The sequence below is a fragment of the Prionailurus bengalensis genome, chromosome A1 (genome assembly GCF_016509475.1).
Source record: "Prionailurus bengalensis isolate Pbe53 chromosome A1, Fcat_Pben_1.1_paternal_pri, whole genome shotgun sequence".
NCBI lineage: Eukaryota > Metazoa > Chordata > Mammalia > Carnivora > Felidae > Prionailurus > Prionailurus bengalensis.
The window spans coordinates 226,720,312-226,747,398 of NC_057343.1; the positions used below are offsets into that span (position 1 = coordinate 226,720,312).

At 43.0% G+C, this 27,087-nt stretch overlaps 1 protein-coding gene across 4 annotated transcripts in view; it reads right to left on the reverse strand.

Annotated features, from left to right (window-relative positions):
- Window positions 1-4,291: 4,291 nt before the first annotated feature.
- BASP1 (brain abundant membrane attached signal protein 1) overlaps window positions 4,292-27,087 on the reverse strand; it is a 56,871-nt gene continuing 34,075 nt past the window's right edge. For 3 of the 4 annotated variants that reach the window (XM_043600859.1, XM_043600840.1, XM_043600850.1), the window contains one exon: window positions 4,292-5,637. In XM_043600859.1, coding sequence (XP_043456794.1) covers window positions 4,957-5,628 — 672 coding nt within the window. In that variant the 5' untranslated portion in view covers window positions 5,629-5,637 and the 3' untranslated portion in view covers window positions 4,292-4,956. Of the gene's footprint in view, window positions 5,638-17,611; window positions 17,645-27,087 lie in introns of those variants that run through there. The other variant, XM_043600830.1, reaches the window with a different exon arrangement.

Consider the following 27,087-nt stretch of genomic DNA (forward strand, 5'->3'; position numbering starts at 1 on the left):
CTCGTGCTCTGTCTCTCTCTGTCTTTCAAAAATAAATAAAGGTTAAAAAAATTTTAAAGTACATAAAAAATAAAACAATGGTTTCTGGGACTTTGAGATTTCATACATTATTAAGAAAAATCTCTATCATTAAGAGGGCATGAAACATACAGGCTCAGGATAAGGAATAGTTTTTGTTGTTATTGTTGTTTTTAAACCAAAGGCATGTGTCTTCACGAAAAACTCCCTGCGTGGCCCTTTTCACTTTTCCATTAGCAGAGAGGGTAAAAGATAAAAATACATCAATAATAATAATAATAACAATAACACCCTGGCTAAATAGCAGTCCCTGAACTAAATGCTTAAAATATTAACTACTTGGCAGGCCGAAAACAGTGTCAGCTATTAATGAAGCAAATCTTGTCTCCTTTTATGAGGATGCATATAAGAGCTCATGTGACTAATATCACAACTGGTTAGCGATAGCATTTTTTGGTATATTCTTAAAATTATCTTCTGAGCATTCAGCTTTCAATATTGAGGAAATTGGTTACAAAGTAACGATCAAAATTACCCCACGGTTACTCTCAAAAAGCAGAATAGAAATCAAAAGAATGAAGATTAACCTCATCAATTTTGAGACAAGTTCGTCACCAAAATAGTAAATTTTACAAACAGCAAATTTTTCCCCATAAAATCTGAGTCCCCACTTGACTCAAATCGGCTGTGTGCCACAGCCTTCTACCTGTAAAGGAGTGTCCCAAAGCCAACTCTGACAGTGGACATTAAGCGGTACGTTGGGTGAATCCTTCAATGAAGATAGGGTGTTTCATTATGCCTTGATGTTTCATGTGATGAAGATTAAGGATTTCGGATGCCCTATGAAAACAAACTTTGTGTAGCTGCTGCACTTCCCAACTTACCCAATTCAGGCAGCTGAATGTCTAGATCTTGCCAGCACCCAAGTTGACCACCAATTCCCTGTTGTACGCTAGACCCTGGGTCTTGACCCCACTGAAAGATAGGGGACTGTCCAAGAATGGGGAATGGTGTTCCTATATCATGACCATGTGTGACCTCTGCCTCAATGGGCAGTCCCAGGCTGAAGACGGTCTTCTAGGGCTGAGGCCAGGTAGGGCCACTCCGGGATGCCTGGTGCTCCCCAGCTCTTGGGATTTAGCTCCATTCCCATCATGCAGAGTCAGTGTCAGCTACTAAATAGGACCTTCAGGGTGGAGGGACATAGCTGGTAACCTCGGACTAGTTCATTTTGGTTCCTGTGTTTCCTCTTTGCAGTATGCACATAGGTCCCCAACAGGTATTAGACCCTGGAACCCTTCATTCTTCAGAGGAGACGCTGTACTCGTGGGAGCTAGCGGGCCAAGTAGGTGGTGAGGTCCAAACAGTGCTAACTTGACTGCGAAGCACAGCCTGGGTATTGCATTCCCTTCATTTTATATTGTTCACGAGGAGGGAACAATCTAGGTTAATCCAAATTTAACATGGATTGCCCAATTGTTCCCTTCCTGCCTGGGCCAAATACTCCCACACATACGACACTTTCTGCTGAATATCTGATTTCAGACTACATCTTAGGCTTTCTTAAGAATGGTAAAATTTGATGTCATGAGCCATAGTTAGGTTAAAAGTCAGATTTAAATATTTTGGTGAGCACATTCCTGATGGTCTTTAATTGCTTGCACACAGTTTGAGTAGAGTCAGAAAAGAGAAAAAAAAAAATGCATACTTGGTTCAGATTTTAATTCTATACATTACCCAACACATCTAAGTGTAAGAAAACTGAGAAAAAATGTCTCCTTAGTTTCACTTATCCCTGAACAGTGATTTATTGTAATAAACACTAATTCAGGAGGCTGATTTATTCTAATCACCAAAAAACCTAGCGAATTTTTTAATTAAAAAAGGGGATGAATGGGGCGCCTGGGTGGCGCGGTCGGTTAAGCGTCCGACTTCAGCCAGGTCACGATCTCGCGGCCCGTGAGTTCGAGCCCCGCGTCAGGCTCTGGGCTGATGGCTCGGAGCCTGGAGCCTATTTCCGATTCTGTGTCTCCCTCTCTCTCTGCCCCTCCCCCGTTCATGCTCTGTCTCTCTCTGTCCCAAAAATAAATAAACGTTGAAAAAAAAAATTAAAAAAGGGGATGAAGAGACAGTGAATATATAACGTATTGCTTCCACCGATGACATTTATCTGTAAGAAATGCACAGTATTTAATATTAGTAACCATATAAATGTCCCCCAAGGTTCACTGAATCTGTGATCTCCCCACCACCCCCTACCAACCTGCCCCCAAGCTATTTTATATATGCCCGGACACCTTGTAACAACCTGGGCATTCTTCTGCTTTTTTTCCTCCCTAAAAGAGTTGCTTGTGGTTAAGGTGTTTACTTCTTTCTTGTATGCTGTGCTCTCAAGCATTAAGAATTCAAATTCATTTCACTATAGAAACAAGAACCAAAAGTCCCCAAAGGCGATCATAGGCATGAATTGAACCCAAGAGGTATAATATTTGCCCCGCATTTGGTTTCACGATTTCTTCTTCCAGAGTTATCCTCTGACAACATCTTAGGTGTGGTACACACGACAGATCACTCAGAAGTTAACTGGGGCCAATTTCTTTAACCCGCAGGGACAGCACCAGGTTCGTCTGTATCTGCTGTATCACTTAAGTCTCTTTGAGAATTAATAATCCCAGTGTACTGGCCCTTCACAAGTCCCATAGAAATTTTTCTATGGTAGGGTGTGAAATCATATTTGTAACTCTGATTAATTACCACCCAATGCCACTTCTTGCCAAAACCTGTTGTTTAACTGATTCAATCATGAGAAATCTTTTTGTGGCTAGGGTTAAGTTCATTGTTAAGGGTTTTACATCTGAGATTTAGCTTCTAGAATCCAGTTGGAAAAGACCCAACTTACTACCAAGAGATTCAAGAGACAATTCCTTATTTTGTGTTACAGATGGATGAGCACACTCTAAAAGTCACTGCTTCTGCCAGTTCTCCAAGCCTTTCCCCATCTACAGAATATATGGAATCAGGCAAGCTTTGGGGGAGAAATCAAGGATGAAGTTGACGTCACATACATTGATGGGTATCTATCCATCCTGTAACATTATTACCAGGCATATACACAAACTACTAAATATTTCCGAAGTGACAAGGGTCTTTTCTTAGAGATCATAAAGCCTTCACCCTCTTGTAGGTAACACAGGGAGACCTGGAGGTTAAGAGACTGAAAAGTCATACAAGACATTAGCGGCAAAACCAACAGAGGAATCCGGTCACCATGAACTGTTCCACACTTGGCTTTCACAGAGCTGCTATCTCACTGCCTCCTCACGGCCCTTGGGTCCTCTGTCCAGGCTTTGTCATGAATACGATAAGTAAAGGGCTAAAATAATATGATCATCAGTGTTTTCACAACGTACATAATAGATGATATTTTTCCATAGGATCTTCTAATTCTCTTTCCCAGCCTTCAAGATCACCTCTGCTTACTGCTTCTTGTTTTATTCAAAAATACTTGTTCTGGGGGCACTTGGGTGGCTCTGTCAGTTGACTGCCCATCCCTTGATTTGGGCTCAGGTCACGATCTCATGGTTTGTGGGATGGAGCCCCGAGTCGTGCTCTGCGCTGACAGCGTGGAGTCTGCTTGGGATTCTGTCTCTCCCTCCCTCTCCGCCCCTCCCCTGCTCATGCTCTGTCTCTCACAATAAATAAACTTAATATATATATATTGGTAAATAAACTTAATAAACTTTATACATATATATACATATACATTTGTTCTAAGTAAATTAATAACACCCCATGTTATAAGGTATATATCCAGAGTCCCTTTTTAGTTTAGCCTCTCCAAGATAATTTAGTGACACTGATCCACCAGCTAATTTTTTAAACAGATAATGTTCACCAAAGTGAGAACATACCGCTTTATACTTCTATCCAAATACCTCCAGGAAAATGCCCAAGAGAGCACTCTATTCTCTACTGAGGTAATAACCAAGGAGGAAGGGGCCATAAAAGAAAACCAATAGTCCTCATTACTTCTTTTTAATTGTTTAACTTTATTACTGTTGCACCATTTATACAATTACATATAATTTCAATGCATCCATTGTACATTTTTTTGTTTTTTTTTTTATTTTTATTTTTTTTTCCATTTTCCAATGAGCGGTGTGTTGGTGCCTGTGACACAGAATGGAAGAGAAACCAGAACTGCAATGAACGCAGACTTTTTTTTTTTTTTTTTCATTTCCACTGACCAATAAACAGAACTACAGGTGCACCCAACCACGGACATGCATTAACTCGTCATGAGAAATCTAGGGAGGCTAAGTAGGATGAGAGAATGTTTGTTACTCCCAAAAATACCTGGGGAGGAAGAATGGAGTCTTGGCATCGAGATACGTGTGGACAGGCTAAGAGGGCTGTCTGAAAGTTGGCATTCATCCACAACATTAAAAAAATATCAAAATAAGAAAAGCTGTAAATTAAAAAGAAAAACACAGAAAATACTGCTTTCCGAAAGATCTGATTGCCTTGGCCTAGGCCCTGTGGGCAGAATCAAACGCATCACTCCCAACCCCCTTGCAGAAGACAAGATATTCGGATCTTAGCGGCGGAGTGCCTGTGACAGCAGTTCAGGTACAAAAATTGTACTGTACTTTCAGACATTGATCTTTAAAATCCAGGACTGATTGGTAAAGTTGACTGAAGGTATATTAGATATTTCCCCACAAAAATACTATTTGGATTCTCCCCACCCCCTCCCTCCCTCGATGGGACAACATCCTTTTTTTTTTTTTTTCTTTAATCTTGGGCAATACATATCATTACTTCGGATTTGAAACGAGTTAGTATAGGAGAGAGAGAGAGAGACAGAGAGAGAGAGAGAGACACAGAGAGAGAGAGACAGGCGGTGGAAGCAGACTCGGTTTCCATAGGCTGTCCTTGTTACTCCTTGACTGCTACGGTTTGCTCGGAGCTGGCGGGCGCCTCGGCCGCCTTGACCTCGTCCGCGGGGGCTGCGGGGGCCTGGGCCTTGGCCGTGGAACTGGGTGCTTCCGTGGCTGCGGGGCTCTCCTTGGACGACGGCGCAGCCTCGGTGCTGCTGGGTTTTGAGTCTGAAGCCGGGGCCCCGTCACTTTTCGTCTCCTGCGCGGCAGGAGCTGCGGGAGCCTCAGTCTTGGTGGGTTCCCCGGCCTCCTTGCCCTTGTCGTCGGCCTTGGCCTCCGCGGGCGCCTCGGGCTCCGCGGCCTTGGGGGCGTCGCCGGCCGCGGCCGCGGCCGCGGGCTCGGGCTCGGCGGCCTTCGGGGGCTCGGGCTTGCCCTCGGCCGCCGCCTCCGTCTGCTCGGGCTCCGCCTTCGGGGCGTCTTCCTTGGCCGCGGCCGTGTCTTTGTCGCCTTCCTTGTCTTCGGGCTTGCCGGCCGCGTCCTGGCCATCCTTGTCCGGCTTCTCCTCCTTGCCCTCCTTCACCTCTGTGGTCTCGGCGGCCGCCTGGGCCTCGTTCTCCTTCGGGGTTCCCTCCTCTTCGGTGCCTGCACCCTCGGCCTTCTTGTCTTTGTCCTTGGCCTTCTCATCATTCACATTGTACCCCTTCTTCTTCTTGCTCAGCTTGCCTCCCATCTTGGAGTTCTGTAACACAGCACAACACGACACAACACAGAAGCGTTACTGGTGGCTCCGGAGGGAATGGCTTTGCCCACCTCCCCACCCCTGACCTGGCAGGCTGAAATCCTAACCCCGTGCCCTGAGACGATAGCGCTACGAGGTGGGGCCTCTGGGAGGTGATTAGGACCCGAAGGTGGGGCCCTCGCGGGTGGGACTGCAGATGAGGGACTCCCACGTGGCTCCCCAGCCTTTTCCCCACGTGAGGAGCAGCCAGGGGACCAATCACGACCAGTCAGAAGCGGGCTTTCCCTTCACCACACCTGCCTGCACCCCCAGCTGGGACTTCCCAGCCTGCACAACTCTGAGAAAGAACCTTCTATTTATGAGCCACCGGGTCTGACTGTTTAGCAGACAGCATGGACCAAGATGCTTCTCAGTAGGAAAACTAAAAGAAGCTTCCGTTTACAAAGGAAACAGCTCCGGACGCTACTGAACTGTGCACTTTATTCCTTCTTAAGTTTATTTATTTATTTTGAGAGAGACAGTGAGAGCGTGAGCAGTGGAGGGGCAGAGAGAGAGGGAGAGGGAAAATCCCTCACCGTCAGGGCAGAGCCCAGCCCCGTCTGGAGCTCGCGCACGAACCATGAGATCGTGACCTGAGCCAGATGAAGAGTCCCACACTTAACCGCCTGAGCACCCCCCCCCCAAGCGCCCCAGAACTGTACCCTTTAAGACAGGTTACTGCAGTCAATTTCATATTTTGCCACAGTTAAAAATGACAAAAAAATGAATCTGAAAAAGAGCCCAGTTAGAGAGTGTCTGGTTGCAGCAAGTAGAGGAAATAATAAACTGAGATCAAAGAATCCGTGATGAAATGCTAAGTGTGTCCATCGAAAAGAGAAGGGGCACAGTATTTGTTTCTTGTCTGCTTTCCGACGTCCAACGCAAACACTAGTGAACGCTTGTGTACAAAATGGCAGAGGCAGCCAATTTATCTTATTTTAATTTCTTTCTAATGTGTATTTATCATTGAGAGACAGAGAGACACAGAATCGGAAGCAGGCTCCAGGCTCTGAGCTGGCAGCACAGAGCCGGACCTGGGGCTCGAACTCCAGCTCACAAACCGACAGATGGTGACCTGAGCCGAAGTCGGACCCTTAACCGACTGAGCCACCCGGGCGCCCCCAGAGGCAGCCGTTTTAGATCCATAGTGCTGCCCGGAAGAGGCTCCATAATCTTAAAATACTTGCCAGAGAAATGGTACAGCTGTAATCAAGCACAAATGACAAATTCCTAGAAAAGAATCTCAAACTACCAACTCTTCTCCAACTTAGCTATTCAGCTATATGCTCATATCGGCACACACATCTCCAAAGACAAGCAGCATGTGGCCTTTCTGGTTATCGAGCCGGACCGGTTAAAGGAAAACCACCACCCAAGAAATGAAAAGCCTACGCAGTGTCTCTAATTATATTTGCTTTTTAAGTTGTTCCAGACTTGTATTCATTGCCTTTCCAGGTATTTTTGGCTTACATACTTCCATAGCAATCTGCAAATGGCCTTCATTATCAATTATCATAATCAATAACCTGATTAGAATTCCAACTAACTCAATGGTCATTAACAGGCTTTTTCCACTCCGAGTGAAGTCCCCAACTTCCTAGAGGCTTTTGATTCTGGCCTCAGAAACTGTGATTGTACTTGAACCCTCAACTTTTCTTCCATAGTACGAAAGCAAATCCAAGTAAATAATAAATTATAAATGTATAAATAAATTCAGTCTAGAACCATTGCCAGAAATAAGCGGGCATGCTATTTTTTCCAAGTGCATGTTTATGCCATCATATATCAGTGGGAACCCACTGACCTGTTGCTCTTTAGAGGAAATTTGGTTGCTTTTCCTTGATGAAGCATGGAGCAGATTGAATGTCCATGTATTCTTCAGTCCTCACCATTAAGGAAAGTCCAGGAGAGAGAAGGCCTTGCCCTGGGCACCAGTGGAGGCAGAATTAGAACGTTCTTGTGGCCCAGTCACCTTTTTTTTTTTTTTTTTTTTTTTTTGTCATTAATGTCATCCATTTAGAACAGAAAATTTTATTCCTTACACTTCTTGGAATCATAATTCATGACCGTGAAATAATCTACATTTATCTTATTTAAAAGCAGGGTGTTGGGTAGGAGAGTGCTATGCTTTGGTCAAAATTTGTCTCTGTCTGCTCATTTCCACTCTATATGTGAATTTCCTGTCTGGAATGCATTTAATGGTTGAAGGAGGCAAAAAGCAATAAGCTGAAAGATGACTAAAATAATGTTCCTAGTCTGAAGGAAGGCCTTTATTATGTTATGAAAGAAAGAATTAATCTTATGTAGCTTTAAAAAAAAAAAAAAGAATGGCTTTTGGTCATGATCCACTTCGGATATCCAATGGGATCTATTTGACTTAATTTTTGGTTATTTCTCCCTCAGAAGTGGGGGCAAACATATAGGGTAAAAATACAATTAAACCCATTCTAATCTCCTAAACAACCACAAAGCAATAAGTGAAAACATAAAGAGATAAGTTGGACCAGTGTCTTAAGTTGTCGTTTACAACTCTTTCATTGAGTTCTCAATTAGCCAGTATGCAGGAATGTCAAAATAATTTCAGCTCTGCTATTTCAAGATATATTCTGGTTCATGAGGTTAGAGCTAAGAAACAGAAAACCTGACAGGCCTGCCTTTTCTATATATTCTCCAATTCTATCATAGAAACCTATACGCCAGTTTAGAAGTCACGGAATAGAAGACGAAGTGGAAATGTGGGGTGCATTCTGCCCATAACATAGGGGTGCCTCTTTGTGAATACACAGCATGAAATTCTATATAGCTATCCCCAGAGGCTTAAAGCTATGTTGGTCTACAAACCTAAAATCTGTGTTACTAAAATTGGTTTTCTGAAACACAGGGCCACTTTCTATTCTTTAAACCCAGCTGTGATTCATTTCTGGGCAGGAAATGAATGTACATAATCAAGTTGTAAGAAAGTCTCCAACCCTATTTGTTTTTTCAGACACAAAGTTAATAAATGCCCCTACATTTGGCTAATTTTCTTACATTAGTTATAGTGGGGTATCCGAGGGAGGCTTATAGAATCCACCAGAACCCTGGAAAAGCAGGGAAGTCCGGTTATTTCCCAAGACCACAGGGGTGAAAACCTTGCACATACCGAGGGGTAAATTAAAATTACAATTTAAAATCTAACGGTTTCCTGCGTGTCGAGCACAATCCTAATCCTAAACACATTACGAGATTCTTTTATTTAACCTTCTCAATAGTACCACAATGTAGTAAGTATACTGTTAGCATCCTCTTACCCATATGGAAATTCTAACTAACGGAGGTCATGGGGCAGGACTAGAAGCAAAAGCCAAATCCAGCATGTAAGGTGAGAAGGCACCATCCAAGAGGTCAGAGGGAAGTTCATGAGCAAGCTTCCCACAGGACAGAGCTCATCTCAGGAATGTTACCCTCCCTGGGTCACAAGGTTGGTGCCGACGTGGGGTGACTCAGAACTCAAGATGTTGTCAAGATAATGATGAAATTCTGAACTTCAGATACTCTCTGCCCATAAACTTTTCATCACCCCATTTGTCAGTGGGGCTTTGTATCAGTATCCTTAAAAAAAATGAGAGCAGTGGGTATGCGTTTTAATTACATCTCTCATAGTTTTACTTCTAATTTTGAGAGAAATCAGTTGGTGTAGCAAGTTGTGAGTTTAAACATCTAAGTTAAAAAAAAAAAAGCAGTTAAAATAAAAAATCAGCAACAAATAACCCCCCCTGGAAATGATTTAAACCTCAATCTGAGCTACAGTGAAGGCTAAGCCTACCTTCGCATTTCTCCACATCTGGAACATTCACTAGCCATTAAAAACTCAGACCAACGCTGATGCACTCAACTGACCTCATAGTGTGGATACAATAACCAGACACTTAAGTTGATCTCTTACCAGAGTTGTCCTTTAACATTACAAGACAATTCGATGTCACCGGGGCCAAAACTACACAGTAACGGCTTCAACGTGGCGTAGAAGATAACTAGCGGTCAACAACAACCGAAGAGACTGCACTGTGTTAAATCTGGAAAATCCTGTACAAGAATTATTTCACGGAGTGCCCGCGTGTTGCGTCACGGGTGACTCCTAAGATGTTGCTAATGAATCCCAACTCCTCAGCACACCTGCCCTGAATCCTTGCAAGTCACTTAACCTCATTGTCCTTCCATTTCCTCTACAGGAAAAAAAAAAAAAAAATGTCAACCTTAGGGGAATTTCGTGGGAAGCATCGGTATAACGTTTGACATTTCACGGGCCTGCAAGAAACGTTAAATTCCCTTCCCCGTCATTTAATTTTGCGATTCCTAGGTAGGTCTGTGCTTGTAAACCCCATGAGAATAGTAGAACACGGGCTCCACACACACAGGCACAGTAATCAAAAGACGATTTAACAATATTTCGAAATGTCACCAAGAAGATTTTTGGTATGTGAGTTTCAAGCTTGCTCTTGCCGACTGGGTGGATGTGGAAAAGGAGTTGGTACACCTATCTGTTGTCATCATGTTGCTGAGAGTAAATTTGTCTACTCTTTGGATGTGAATGTTCTATGCACCTAAGATTCTCAAGAGGTTACAAGTCTTTTTTAAAAAGATCAACAGTCTGTGATAGCAAGAAATTATTTTCTAGACAGAAGTAAAAATTATAGACCGGTCACCAAATCTAATGACTCCTAATTTGAGCTGGGTACCAGAGCGACCACGGAAGAAATATTATTTCATCTTCCTACCATCTCTTCATCATTTGTTCCAAGGAAACAAGTGAAAATTCCGTTTCAGTCATCGGGATGAAGGCAGAACCCAAATTCTGCAGTTAAAATTCATTTATTGCCTATAATACACGTGGAAGGCCAAAAACTTGATCGACGCCTTAGCGCAGCTAATAAGCTAAACAAATTGCTTGGGAGGGAAGGTCACACTGTCAAATGCCCCCTTTTTTTCCCAGCATTCTGTGGAGGACTTTTTTTTCTTTTACCAAGTACCAACACGTTCATACTTTTAAGGTCCGAACATGGTGTTTTAAATCTCCCACAGCTGTCCTGTGACTCACTCCCCCAATAAAAGCAAACCTCTCTCTAGTTAATTAATCCCACGTGGCTATAAACAAATATTCCAGAGAATTCAAGTTCTGCTTGTTGGTGAAAAGAGGAGAGAAAGGGTCACTCTAGCACGGTTCGCCGATCAAAGCGACTGACACGTTTCTTTGTTGGCAGCTAATGACTTTTCCTAATAAGTGACCGTGTATACTCATGAACTTTCATGACAATTCCAAAGGTGTGTTTCTCTAACGTCTTCAAGCGGATGAAGGCACGTGAAAGAACAACTCCCTAGCTAGGCAGGCAAGGTGAGATGATGGGTTCAGGCCTCAGAAATAGGTACATGAAGTAAAGTAATAAATGGCCTAAAAATTAGATTTTAATTCTTTCTCCAAACATCCTGTTGAATCTTGAAGCTGACAAGCCCTTTTTTTATAGAAAACAAAATCCTGCTTACAAGCTCATGTTCAACTATGAAGTTGAAGACTATACGTATCTATAAAGAAATGTGACCCCATATATCGCCACTATAACAAACCTTAAAAAAATGACTCTGGGGCGCCTGGGTGGCGCAGTGGGTTAAGCGTCCGACTTCAGCCAGGTCACGATCTCGCGGTCCGTGAGTTCGAGCCCCGCGTCGGGCTCTGGGCTGATGGCTCAGAGCCTGGAGCCTGTTTCCGATTCTGTGTCTCCCTCTCTCTCTGCCCCTCCCCCGTTCATACTCTGTCTCTCTCTGTCCCAAAAATAAATAAACGTTGAAAAAAAAAATTTTTTTTTAAAATGACTCTGACTCTTGACAGCTTAAATTTTACATTAAAAAAAAAATTTGTTTGGGGGATTAAGGGCAAGAAATAATTTGAAAGGTTATGTTGTAGTCAACATACTCTAATAGAGATGATCTCCCCTACAAGGTTCTCCCAAGTCTTTGTTCCTTTCACTCCAGAGAGCCTATCAGGGAACATGGAAGATGCTTCTTAGCCATTCAAATCACCTAAGTCATGTTTATTTTGTACACACAACCCGCAGGGCACACCGGGTCAAAATCACCTCTGTACAGAGCTGAATTATCACTTAATTTCATTAAGTAACAATTCTTACAAACGCTAATATGATCAGCGCATCCAGAACTTTCCTGATGGGCACTTACATTTTTTTCTTACCTTAAAACAAACCAATCCACCATCAGCACAGCCTCCTAGCCTCCTGAATTAAAATCTGGTCTTTCATTTTGAGACAATGAAGGCAGAAGGGCTGAGGACAAAATGTCACTTAGAAAAAGGTTAAGTAAATTATAAATCTTTTAAGACACATCAAAAACAAGCCCCCTCGCACACAGTATGAAAGTTTGCTACAAGTGGCAAGCATGCAGAGTGCTGGTCCCAGCTGTCAATAATTTGCTTAAGAGTCTGAGCAAATCACCTTCCCCTCTGGGTCTCAAATTTCCTATTCAGTAAAATGAAGATATTTAAAGTTTGTGCTCTTGGTGGGGAAGGTGGAAATGTGTGCATATATTTTATGAAGGCTTATGACACTAACAAAATGCTATGTGTGTGAAAAATGGGTTATGATCAGTGCTATGGTCGGAATGTTTGTGTCCTCCCCAACATTCGTACGGTGAAAGCTCATCTCTGAGGTGACGGTATTAGGAAGCAGGACCTTTGGGAGGTCCTGGGCATGGAGCCTTCACGAATGGGATAGGTGCCCTTATAAGAGACCCCACAGAGCGCTTCAGCCCCTCCCACCACATGAGGACAGAGGAAGAAGTCGGCACTAGGCCCCAGAGCCCAATTATGCTACACCTTGACCTTGGAATTTTATTGCCTCTAGCACTGTGAGAAATAAATTCCTGTTGTTTATAAGTCACCCAGTCTATGATACTTTCTTATAGCAGCTTGAACAGATGAAAGCCATCAGTAAAGCTCTATATTCCTGCTAATTATTATCATAAAAACTTGCACACCACCTTGCACCCTGAAGATTGACATCCAGTTGGTTTCCTGCTATAGTTGGATTTCTTTGTAGATATAATTAATGTACGATAAATGTTCAGTACCTTCAACACACGTGAAACTTGTTAAAAGTTAGAAATAAAAACTTACAAGACAACATCCAAGTATCGACCAAAAAACATTTTCTGATGTTTTCAATTACACTTAGGATATGTTTTCAGAATAGTGCGTCAGCTCCGTAAGTAATGAGCGGGGGCAGAACTGAACCCTGAAAACACTTCAGATGAAGACGTAACTGTCAGAAAAATTACGCTTCGTTAGTTTTGCTCATGCAGAACTATTTCATAGCGTTGTGTTTATAGAAGACGCTCAGTTGTTTCCCTTGACCTGCTTTTGATGGGTCAACTACCAACCCTTGGTGGTCCTGCTGGCCAAGACGTGCCCTATGCCAAACTCTAAGAAAAAGCACTTTCTAGAAACAATCAAACGCTAACCATCTCCCCTTTTATGCAATGCTAAAAATATTTTAAAACTATCTTTTCAATAGAATTTAAGTCAATCTATGGAAGATCCATCACAGGCTCCTGAAGCTAACATGACTTGCAGTTGAGTGTTGGTTGAGGAAAACCATGTGGGAAGACTTCTTAGGTTCAATTTGCTAGAACAATATATCCACCTAAAACTCAAAAGCAAAAGTCAATAGTGACATAAAAGGATTACTAAGCCTCAGAAGCCAAATGAAAACAATTTCCTTGTCCCATCCTATATCCTGTGAGAATCATTTAAATATATAAGTCAAGGGCTCCTGGCTGGCTCAGTTGGTAGAGCATGAGACTCTTGATCTCAAGGTCTTGAGTTCAAGTCCCATGATGGGTATAGAGTTTACTTAAATAAATTATATATATATATAATATATGTATATATTATATACATAAATTATATATATAATATATGTATATATCATATACATATATTATATATGTGATAATAATATATTATGTATATTAAGTTTATATAAATATACATATATATTTTTAAATTCAGTTAGTTACGGAAGACTAAGTAACCAGTTTCCTGCATATAAAAAAAAGCATTTATAAAACAGAAACTTGCACCAGGTGGAAATTATTCTCTTGCCACCACCATGGGAAAAAAAGTAACTTGAATTTTATGGAAAAAGGTAGAATTCTTGAGACAGAATAAATATTAAGATAGTCCAGTACCACAAAAGTGGTCTGAATATTACTAAAGTTGAAGGTTTTAGCTGAGGACTCATTCTCTTTTCCTTCAGACTTGAGAAGTCTGAAGAGCTTAACACACAAACACTTACAATCACTTACACCACTTACTTTGGGTAGAACCATTTTTGTTTTGTGTTTGAGCACAGAAATAGGGGATATTTCTTTCAAGGAAAAAAAAATCCAATTTGTTTATAAAGGTCTGTATTTTTTCTGAATTTTCTTATGTGTTCAGAACCTCATTAAACAGTTTTATCTAAGAAATCTCTCATTAATTGGTTTTTTTTTTTTTAATGTTATGTTGGGTTTTTTTTGAGACAGAGAGAGACAGAGCATGCGCAGGGAAGGGGCAGAGCGAGAGGGAGACAGAGAATCAGAAGCAGGCTCCAGGCTCTGAGCTGTCAGCACGGAGCCTGACACAGGGCTCGAACTCACGGACTGTGAGATCATGACCTGAGCCGAAGTCGGGCGCTTAACCGACTGAGCCACCCAGGCGCCCCAGGTGTTGTTTTGTTTTGTTTTGTTTTGTTAATCAAGCAGGAATTCATTTCTACATTTATTGTCAGGGGCAAATGACACAAAACAAAATTAGGACGCATCAACTTTTTACAAAGCTACAGAAAGCAACATTTTACAAGACTTTGTTGGGAGTTTGTAAGTTGAGAAAGAGTTCAGGCCAGTTACAGGTTTTAAATGCCAACTTTGCCTTGGGAGGTCATGGTCAGCACGAGGTCACAGTGACTTGAAAACAGTAAGGGCAAAGATTCACTATGTTCACATAAAAGAGAGAGCGAGGGCAAGAGTGAGGAGAATGAGATCAATGAGAGGAAGTTTCTTATTTTGAATCAAGTCTCTCCACCCTCACTATACCACTTCTTCTGAAAATCTACTCCTCCATCCGATCCAATCTTTATCTGCATCTTTTTTACTCATGGAAACTGTAGCCAGCTTTTCTAGCAAGATGCCTTCCGGGCACCCAAGAATGAGAGTATGTAGCTGTGTAAGGTTTCCACTTGGACTCCACGGTGAGTGGCATTTTGAATCAGGGAGCCCATGAAAATAGTTTCTCTGTTCTCCAGTGCTCAGAAAGGGGCTCAGTTTGGGTGCGTGAAGCCCTTGAGCTGACTTGCTGCTCAGTCCTCTCCATAGACAGAAGACATTCTCCCTCTTCTAGAACTGAGGCTCTCAAATCCTCTGGCTCCTACCACGCAAAAACACAGGCCCTGACCCCCTGCCTTTGGTTTTAGTAAAAAACAAAACAAACAAACAAAAAAAAACTAGCAATGTTTTAAAACATAGGAAGGCACAGCCCTAGTTACCTGGATAGAATCTCATCGATATTTTCGCCATTATGGAAGTTGTTCCTATAGTAACCGTAGGGTTTCTGGGAGCTCTCATTTACCCTTTCCTTTCTTCAGACCCTGAAATAAAACACTTACTAAAGAGTCTGGTTGGGTGCAGATGAGAGAGGAAAGGAGAAATGTTGGATCAAAAGGGGTTCTGAGTGAGAGAAGCAAAGAAGCACTGTCATGACCGACTTTGAGATTTCAGTCCTTTGAGGCCACCGATTTTCGCTCGTCCCCCACTCCCTCCAAATAGCTTTCAAGAACCCGTCTGTATCTTGGTAGTGAGCAAAATTACTGGCAATTAAGTGTTAGTATTCACCTTAGCCCACGTATTGAATTTTCGATGTCTCGATTTGCACAGGGCCACCCCTTACAATTGTCGAATCTTCGTTTCGGTAATCCTCGGTTGGTCGGTATCCATTAGTGTCGCCCCAGTCTTTGGAACAAAACTGCAAGCCCCAATTACAGCAGTGTCGCTCTTCAGAAAATGCAACCTTGCATAATGACATAGTTTCCAGGCATTCGCTACCCCCAAACCCCGGGGGATTACATGCACTGTATTCTCTCTCCAATCACTACATACTCCACAATGTCACCCACTTGCATTTCTTACTAATATGTTCACGTTTTTGTCACTACGTCAGTGAACACCACCACAAGTCTGTGACAAGGAAAATCACTGGCATACTTAACTGGTATATACAACCAGACCACACCAAACCAAAAAAAAAAAAAAAAAAAAAGACTAATATAGAATTTCTCCCATATGATCTAAAAGTTACTATATTTACAACTTCACATGCTATTCCTATTTATGTCTTCTTTCTCTGTGCTAATAATATCTAGGCACCTCCTATACAGGACGTACAAAGGTCCCATCCATTGCCAAGATTTTTATTCTGAAAATGCAAATCTGGATTAATTAACTATTTCATCTCCAACCAGGAGAACCGAGTTTTTAAGGATGACATCAACCAGATTACAATGAGGATGACTCCATGCACGTAGCAAAACGCAACATGAATGAATATGCCACGGCAGGTGTCACAGGCTGGGGCACTATTCCCGGTTTGATTGCTGCTTCATGTTATGATCAAGACCGACTAGAGTCTCCTTCTGATTCTGTTTCCATTTCAGAATCAGAAGAAAATACATCTGCTTCACACAAATGCTGAGAACGAATCCGTGCTTCCTGACACGGTTAAATGTGTGGCCAGAGTATATTAACTGTACTCTTGAACAAGTAATTATCACTCTGAATTCAGGGCTGCAAAGCTCCCACAGGTTTATAAGCAACGCAATCCATGATTGATTTTAAGGTAACCTGCAAAGTTAGGACTCATGAATTGTATCTGCGGACAAACTCTTCACCAGACCAACTGGGTTTATAATTACTGCGGCCTAAAAAAATACCCAAGTTACTGGTTAGCTGAAGCAAATATTAGGGTAAGAGAAAAGGGGGCGAAATTACCTTTAAGAAAGAATTTACAAGAGCACCGGGGTGGCTTAGTCGGTTAAGTATCAAGACTCCATGATTTCAGCTCAGGTCATGATCTCCCAGTTCCAGAAGGGGCCTCACACTGGGGCAGAGCCTGCTTGGGATTCTCTCTCCCTCCCTCCCTCCCCACTGCTCATGTGTGTGCGCGCTCTCTCTCTCTCTCAAAATAAATAAACAAACATTAAAGAAAAAGAATTTATAAAGAATGAAGAAACACGACATGTTCAAAAACTATATTCGATAAGAACAGATATGCCCCAATATGCAGTGGGGCGCCTGGGTGGCTCAGTTGGTTGAGCATCCGACTTTGGCTCAGGTCATGATCTCCCAGTTCATGAGTTCAAGGCTCGCATGGGGCTCTCTGCTGTCAGCACAGGGCCCGCTTCGGATCTTCTGTCCCCGCTTCTCTCTGCCCCTCCTCTGCTCACACTTTCTCTCTCAAAAATAAATAAAACATTAACAAAAAAAAACAAAAAAAAAACTTAAAAAAGAATCCAACATGCAGAGTGGCCTCGAGAACTTCAAATGTTCAGAAATTATTCTAGAAGAGACTTAATCTTAATAAGAAAAGAACTGTTTCGAGGTGGGTTCAAGTAGGAGCCATGCACAGAGACAAGTGAACCAAAAAACCTCCTCTCGTCTAGCAGGAGAGAGACGACATACAGAGACAATTAAAATGAGAGTAAGCTGAGTAAGCCAAGTGTTACAAGAGGGTGAAAAACCATACTTTCCCCAGAAGAGATAACCTTTAGTTGGAGTAAGGGCATCAGGAAAGTTTGATAGAGGAGATGGGGTCTGAGATAGTAGAAATATCAAAAGTATTTATACACATAGTACTTACTCTTACTGTATATTGACTCATTAACTGTCTCATCAATCCTATGGAGAAAGAATTATTATTACTACCCCCACTTTGCCCTGAGGAAACCAAGGCATGTTGCAGGTCAATAGCTCACCTAAGATCGTACAACTATTCCCCTGGAGGTGTTGGTGTGAACCCAAGCACGCTGGCACTTACGTGAGGTCTCGACCATCATGATAACCTCCCCGGACAGATAGCTACACTATCTATAGATGAAGACAGGAAAGCAGAAAGTCCAGTTAAGATTGTAAGAAAACCCTCTTGACATTGAGGAGATAGGTGAGGATGTATTTACCTGGAGGGAGGGATGATGGAATATAAATCTATAAGGGTCAACAGAAAAGAGCATTGCTACAGTAAAGGCAAAAGCCAAGACAAGAACTTGGAATGTTGTCGAGACAGAGTTTCTAAGGGTTTGGAAGAAGAGAAAATACATATGGGAAGAGAGGAGGAGACAAAGAAGGAAGAAAGAAACGAAAGGAGAAGCAGGAAGGAGAAATCACTGATTATTCAAGGTTCCGGAAGACTCGCTCAGAAAGTAAGTCAAAATTGGGCTTGGTAAAGCTTACTTACTATACAGATGGGGAGGGAGAGAAAGGAGTGAGGGCAAGTCCAAGGCCAGTGGCGTGCCCAAACTCAGCATCCACATCCCTCTCTTTCAAGTGAACACGGTCAACTCCGACTTATTCTGGAACAAAGATTCACTACATCTCAAAAGGATCTCTCTGCAGGGCACGCTAACTCATGAGCATTTGAAATAGTTGTTTACCTTTTAGTATTCCAGGTCTTTATTTTTCTAGTTATTTACCGTATCACTTAGCTTCTTTCATATTACAACACTTAGGATTTCTCAAGCACACAGAGAAAAAAGGACACCCATTTCATCAATTAAAGTGTTAAAGGATGAACACAGTGACCGATAAACCTGGAGAGGTCTTACTGGAAAACAATTTGATGTGCCCAAGTTAAAGCAAATAGGTTCATCACATTATATATAAAAGGCTTGGAAATAAGGGAAGGCACATTTGGTCTCTAGACCCTTATTCTCAATGTAAATATAAAAAGGGCATTCAATCTTAAGAACTACTTTGCTACACTTACTCTTTCCTGATCATGCAATCTGGTCTTGATCTTTAATAAGCCATCCATCTGTCTCATCCTTGCTTAGCCCTTTTATATTCTGTTGTGTTGGGCAGGGACCTTTAACAGTAACACAGATCTAGTCTTACTGGAGCATTGACCTAAAGCCCTTCTTCAAATTTCTTCAACACGTATCTGAAACCTCAAGAACAAAGGTTTTGTTTTACGGTTGTGAATCCACGATGGGTGCTCCATAAACATGGCAGGCTTACTCCACACTGAGAAATGCAATTTTCAAATTATAAACGTATAAAATGAAAGAACCAGGAGTATAAATTTGGTTACATAAGCTCAGCTGTTACACAGCAGTAGACATAAGTATGCTAAATTACAACCGAAATCCCCATTCCATTAAATGAGACATGGCCAAGTTCCAGAGATCATCCACGGTGGCGAATTCTACAGCATTAGGGCCCATCACGTAATTAAGAGGAGGACGCACAAATCACTGCGAGACTTTTGAAGTTACTAAATGCATATTGTAGAAACCAATTTTTCAAAGTATGTCTCCAGTTGGCTCTACAACTTTTAAGCATACAACTGAATTTATGTGCTGCTATAAATATGACAGAGGACATTAAGCATGGCTTTGAATGGGAGGTTGACCGAACGCAGACCTTATGCAGAGGGTTTTTTTTTTCCCCTCCCGTTTAAAACATCCTGCCACACTCAGCAGACCATCAGAAAACATGTATTATTCATTCTCATCAATAGCCTAATATGCTTTCTTTCAGAGTCTGCTGTGCATTTGCATCATTATTTATGTGCACTTAAGGAGTGGTCCTTTCAAGAGTCTTGGCTGCGACATTCTAACATTTGACTCCATATGAATCACCTGTTCTTTTCGCCAATAAAGCTAGTAAGTGAACCACAACCAACCCACGAAAGGCAAGCTAAGATCACTCCTGAACCACTCCTCCCGTCCACTACCGACCTGGGAAACTAATATGTCCTATGACTGCCACTAACTGAAAGCTCTCAAGACAGAATTAAACAAAGCCCAGGGAAAAACAAAACAGAACAGAACAAAACAAAGCAACAACTTCCAGAAGCTGAGATATTCTGGGGGCTTACTGGTCAACTAGACAGATCATCCTAGGCTTGGAGCCGTAACAGATGCGCTCAATGTAGTCCCCTGGACAAAGTCTGACTAGTAGCCAGGGAGAAGGGAGGAGACCCGGCGGTGCAGGGAAAAACCACAGTTTTATTTCCAGTATTTTCTGTACCTAATCACGAAGGGCTGGTTCACACGTTTTATGACCACTTAAAATTGTCACATATTGACATTTTAATGTACCTTTTTGTTCTGGCACCAATAGTAAATGTAGTTGTATTTCCAGTCCTGCTGCTATTTCATAGTTTGATCATTTTCAAAGAAAACCATTCTATATATTTTGAGAGAGTGTGTGTGTGCCCGCACGTGAGCGGGGCAGAGAGGGAGACACAGCATCTGAAGCAGGCTTCAGGCTCCCAGCTGTCAGCACAGAGCCCGACAGGGAGCTCGAGCTCACGAGCCACGAGATCGCGACCTGAGCCAAAATGGGATGCTCAACCAACTAAGCCAGGCAGGCGCCCCTACAGGTCCTTGATGTTGAAGCAAAGAATTTGCCCCTTTTTCCCCCCTTGGTGCTATGCTTAGCGCAAAACAAAGAAGAGTTTAGGAAACATGGGCTGAATTAAGGAAGAATACATTGAATCCACAGGCAAACAGTAAAAGCTGTCTCTTTTCAAGAGGCTACTGCAATGGTGAGCTTAAATAACACAAGGTCACCTCTAATGTCACTCGTAATGCGGCCCCCACTCTTACAAGTGGAGTAGATCTCTCAATATTTCCCATCCAAGCATTCCCTCTCCACACTTGCCTTCTTCAAGTCTGAGTCTCTTGGCCACTTAATGAGCCATTGAATAATAAGAAAACATTGAAAGTCTGAGTCCCAGAGTGCTGTGAGATTGCAAAACATAACTGAGGGGTATTTCTTCCCAACCGGGAACTCCGAAAGCAAGGCTACGTCTTTTATCTCCACACCCGCTGTAGTAAAAATTCAATCCATAATCTCCTCGCGGAATGAATGAATAGGAACGATTTCTAATTGAAGCAACTGGAATTCAGTACCAACTTGCCCCTCATGTCGACGTCATTCAAAATCTTTTTATTTGGTGCAATTTAAAAACAACATGTCAAATAAAAGTAGTGAAACTTGAGAACAGCGGAATCACGCCAGGACCTTGTTGATGATGCAGACCAAGGGGTCTTTTTCCAGATTCACTCATGGGTCTAGCGTGGGTCCTAAGAATCGTATTTCTTAAGAAGCTAACGTGGTAGAAGTGAAGCCAGTGGCTCAGGGGACACTCACTGAGGAGTTTGCAGCCACACGGGAGTCGGCTAATGGTTTTGCCTCATCTATAAAAACTGAAACACGAAACTTCCAAAGACCAGTATGATTATTGGTAGCCATGAAGCAGAAAACGGGCATAGAAGAACACCTAGCTGGGTCTAACCCCGAGGTAAGGGGGGACAGAACAGGGTGGCGTCAGCCCCAATAAAATCTCGTCACCTACGGGGCCATCTTTGAGTTCTCTTTGCTGTCAGAATCACAAATACATTAGCATTATCGCGACTTCTCTCCCTCCCAGAACCTCTCCAGCAGCCATATCCCCCCCCCCCACCTCCCTACCCCCCTGCTCTCCCCCCCCCCCAGCCCCATCATTAGTGCCACTGTTTAGCCACAGAAGGGGCACCACGCGAGCAGTCTGCAGAGAAGAGGAAGGTTCCAGACCGAAGAGCAGTGTTATATCAGCTGCAGAGAAGCACCCCCGCACCTACATCAGGCCTTAGGTGGTCCTTTGTTACTGCAGCAACTTTTCACACTGGGGGGACACACAGTAGGGCTCTGTAAACTCCCTTCTTACAGAACCAAAGCTTCAGTTGTTGCTCTGGGTTTACAGCTCTCCCTGAGACAATATGCTTTTCCGGGAGCATCCATTTTATAGAATTAGACAACAGATTTTCCTCTTCTACTTCAAATGGAGCTTTGACGGCTGGCCAGTGAGTTTTGAGCCCCCATCCAATACACCCTGTGGGGAGAAAGCCCTTGGGCAAAGAGGTCAGCAGGCCGAGTTCGGCTGTGTGAACTTGGGCGGGGAAGTTCACCTCAGCAAACTCGGTCTCACCTACAAAAGAAAAAAAAGTGGGGGGGGTGGGTAGGAGCGAGGTTGTTAATAGCATTAACTGCAGTACTGGCACGAGAGAGCAAAGTTCAGCTCATGACACACAGTAGGTATTCAGGAAATTTTCATTCACCTTTCTTTACCTCGTGAAAGAGAACACCACAGGCCCAAAATGGAGTCATGTATGCTAGGCCACGTCACCAAACCAGGGCTCAAGACCTAACCTACCTGCAGCTTCAACCTCCCCTTAGAAATGGAGGCTTACCCGGGCCAGTAAGGAATGTTCTCATCCGTGCTAATGAAGTAATCTGTCACATGGGCCCCCTCTATGCCCCTGAGGAAGATGAAGTCATCCACAAAACAGGAGCCCTTCTCTGCCCACTAAAGGAAGAGGACCTTGCCCGAAACAATCCTTTCTTTTCTTTTGCTAGTAACATCCTTGCCCTACCGGCCTTCCTACAAAAACCTTCCATTTTGTACAATTCCTGGGAGCTCCCCTCTACTGGCTAGACGGGACGCTGCCTGATTCACAAATGGGTTGATACAGCCAATTAGATCTCTAAACTTTACTCGATTAGATTTGTGTTTAACAACCTGAAACCTTTTCTCAGCCCTGTTAGCAGGTAATTGGTGGTGACCTTGAATTTCAAGATTAGGTAAAAGAGAGGGGGAATAAATCACTGTATTCAAAACAGGCAAACAAATGGAAATTGATTCAATTATGATCAAAAACAATCATTTTCCTTCACATTTAAATCCTAGACTAAAGCCTGCAATACTCATCATATAATGAGTAGGTTTTAAGAGCAAGTGAATGTTACTAAATGTGCAAAATCTTACAATGATAAGAACAGACGCCTCGAGTGTTGAGAAAAGATGAATGCCAACAGGGAACACCAAATGACTAAGGGAGCCCAGTACGTACGGGAGAAAGTGCCAGAAAAAAAAAAAAAAATCAAACGGGAGAATGTGTCTTAAAATGTGCTTGAAAGCAACTTTGGGAAAGAGTATTTTCCAACTGCATATCCACCTCCCTTGTTTTAGGTAGATCGGGAGGTTGTGGCAAAGGGCCGTGCATAATACTCAGTTTTGCCCATCTTACCTGTTTGGAGTTCAGTAAAAGTTTTAAAATGGAAATATCAATAGTCCCTTTTCCTAGGAATATTTTATTTTCCATGTATAAAAGAATACATTCAAACACGGAGTACAAGAAAGAGTTACCAGAAATCTTTCCTTGCTGTTAGCATAAAATTCAGGCAAGAAGTCGGCCATTTCTCTTTTTTTTCCTATAGGCTTAGAAAAAGCAAGTTAAGGAAATAGATTACCCAAATCCGTGAGCAGTCTTCTTGGAATCAGGGAGCCACCAGGGAACGAGACATTGGATTCCAAGCCACATGAGTATCATCACAGTTGGGACTCGCCTGCTGACCAAGTGCTAAATATCATCCCAGCACGTGAACTTAAAACCGAGCACCTATTTAATGCCTCAGCAGTGTCCCTCTTGAGGGGTTCAAGCCATGCAAAACTCACCCCACTCTCCTTAGAAAAGGAACTAACACCATTAATTGCACATGATCGCGTGAACTGGAATCAACAACATTCTGTTCAACTTGGGTTTCAATCTCATTATGGCTGACGTGGAGAACAAAGGTAAAAGAAATGTAGAACAATTAAACTTCCTTACAACTTGCGACTTACAGCCCATTGACAAGGACTTGGGACCGGCAGAGTGACCTTCCTGCAGGAACTCAGGTGCCTGGAGGTTAACACTTGGTAAGGGCAAAGGGCAACCTTTGCTTGACATGAGCCTGACCTCCAGGATCCTGTACGGTTTCTTTAACATAATCCCATTTGGAAGCTTCCTTTATCTCTATCCCCTCAAGACACATGTTAGCAACTGGCCCACTGATACACATCTGAAGTGTCTCATGACTAAGGTTTTACTAGGCAATAGTAAATGACTCCTCAAGGTCCTGGAACAAATTCCCTAGAGACTTAAACTATCCCTAACCCCTTCCTTCCCAGCTTGAAGTGTATAATCAGTCACTCCTCACAACTTTTTCCGCCCACGGGTCCTGTCCCCATGCTTTAACATCACCTTTGTGGCACTGAAGACATCTCAAGAATTCTTTCCTGTTTGCTTCCAGACCCCCAACATTTCACATCAATGGTCACTACTAGAGATTTACGTTAAACAAGCCGCTTTTTAATTCTCCAAGGCTTGGTCATTTCGTTTGTGCTCTTAAGTGACTATCACTGTATCCCTTAGGTCTATAATTTTTGGTCTTTGCACAGATGTACAATAATCATGTGTGGATTGGATTAGATTGTATTGAGGACTCAAATCCACTTCCACGTTTCTTTCGGAAATGCCACAAATGTCCAGGCACTGTCCTTGGTTGCCTCGGAACTCCCATCCATAGGTCCGTCAAAGTCTAGACCCCAGGAAGATTACACCTTGTCAATTGGTCAAAGGCAGCAAGCAGATAAATAGTAGCTCGGGGCGGGGGGGGGGGGGGGGGGGGGGGGGCTGGATTCTGACAGTGTGGCTTAGGCAATTTTAACAAGTACACTACGATAAAAAGTCAATTATTTGGCAAGAGTTAGAGGAGAAAATACATAGTCGGTGGCCCACATCTTTCCTAATGAGGCTTTCTAGGCTCTCCTAGGGATGTCTTTCAAAGTTCTGGTGCACCATCTGAGATGCAGAACAGGGCGGGTTGTTAAGGCAAGGGTGGGAAGTCAGGCTGCTATCAGACAACTGATGATTCACTCAGTCTGACACAAATTCCTTCTGATGAACAGACCAAGGATCCTATCTACACTCAACCCAAGTCTCCTATGTGGGTGTCTGGAGTTCCCCGTCTATAAGCCTACTCTGGTCTGGAGGACGGTGCTAAACAGAATGCACCATTGGCGGTGTGAGTCTTAAGCGATCTTTAGTTTTGACAGACGTGTTTGAGGAGAGGGGTACTGTCTTTTTTTTTTTTTTCAACGTTTATTTATTTTTGGGACAGAGAGAGACAGAGCATGAACAGGCAAGGGGCAGAGAGAGAGGGAGACACAGAATCGGAAACAGGCTCCAGGCTCCGAGCCATCAGCCCAGAGCCTGACGTGGGGCTCGAACTCACGGACCGCGAGATCGTGACCTGGCTGAAGTCGGACGCTTAACCGACTGCGCCACCCAGGCGCCCCGAGGGGTACTGTCTTAATGAGAAAGTCAAAGGCACACATATTGTCCACTTCAAAGAGAAGGTGGGGATGATAGAGAAGACGTATTTAACGTGACAAAATCGACCCGATTTCACAAGCTGGCAAAACTCAGCCTCGGTCAAGATTCTGAGAGTTCCACTACTCCTTCCTGTCACCAACCTTGCAGCCCCACAACTTCTGAACCTGTAACACGGAGAGCAGCGGGTTAGAAGTCACATTTCCTGACTGACACTAGGCATGGGCGTGGGGTGAGGGATTAGAAAACGCAGAGCAGCTTTGCACTGCCACGGTAACGGTCACCAGGTTCCAGGTGACTGTTAGGTATAAGGAGAATACAGAAGAAAGGCTGGGAAGGGAATATTCACCTCTGACTCACGAGTCGGTTTCAATGGAGAAAATCCCAGCAGACTTACGATAGTATTAGGTGGGCAGATTAGTTTACTATGTCAAGAACGCGAGACCAAAAATGGATTCAGTTGAATCAAAGGGAAGGAGAATCTTTGTTAGGATGGCTTCCCCTAGCCCTGGTGACCGGACACTTGTCCCTCACATCTCTGGACCTGCAACGTTCTTCTGTAAAACAAAGGGACTGAGCCAATTCATCTCTAACACGTGAGACGTCTAAGACACTAATTCGGTAAATACCAAAGAGAGAAAAAATTTTCGTGTCCAGAATTACCGATGTGTTTAGAGCAATGGGTCCAAATAAATAAACGTGTAAGTAGGAGCATTGCAGGTTACGATAAATTACCATGTACAACTTAAAAAAAAAAAAAAACAAAGCTATGCCGTCAGTCAGTTGGAAGAGAGTGAATTAAAATTTCCTAAGACCACCCATAAAAGAGGGGGCACCCGTTAAAATAAAGACCAGTTGTCAGAACACCGTTACTTTTTTTTAGTGTCGACTGATAGACCGGTCGACGTGGCATATATGAAACAAAGACATCCGGCATAGATAGTGTGTTAAGCTTTATCCGCTCCACTTTTTTTTTTTTTTAATTTTTTTTTCAACGTTTATTTATTTTTGGGACAGAGAGAGACAGAGCATGAACGGGCGAGGGGCAGAGAGAGAGGGAGACACAGAATCGGAAACAGGCTCCAGGCTCTGAGCCATCAGCCCAGAGCCCGACGCGGGGCTCGAACTCACAGACCGCGAGACCGTGACCTGGCTGAAGTCGGACGCTTAACCGACTGCGCCACCCAGGCGCCCCGATCCTCTCCACTTTTATATTGGAACTCTCATCTAATTTAAGCCTAAAATGTCTTAGGAATCAGTACCAGGCACGACATATAGGAGAAAGTCATGATTCTGGATCACGTGACTCGCACTCTGCGACGACTCGGATGTGGAATTTGCAATTCTTCACCAAATGAAACTCGGAGAAATAATTGTAGTTCTTCAAAACGGTCACTGAGCTCTTCACTATTCACTGAAGATTCATGGCAATGAATGCCCATTGAATTGAATGTTTTTATCAAATTACTTCATTTAACTGATTCACACAGATTTATTCCACTTGTAATGTAACTCTGAAAAGTAGACTATGCTGAGATCCAAACCATCCTCTATGGCAGGCACGACGGACTCTTTATTTAGAATTAGCGGAACTTGACTGTGATGTGTGATTACAGTGGACTCTCGGGATTCCCCAAACCCAGCCTTTCCGCTCCTCCAGTCACCACAACTTTAGGAGAACTTTCGCACAAGGAGAAAATATTTTCTTTCCTATAAGTCATGAAGAGAGCCAAAGGTCAAACAGATACATAATAGCACTCAAAGGCAATGAGCGTGCAGGTGCTCAAGGTGTATCCTGAACCATGCAATGCCTGCGATGAAAAGGAACACACAAAAGGTGAATTACAATTATTTTAGCAAACATTTGCTCTGTCTCTTACAAATCAATGAGAACCAACAGCTAGAAAGAACAGAGAAT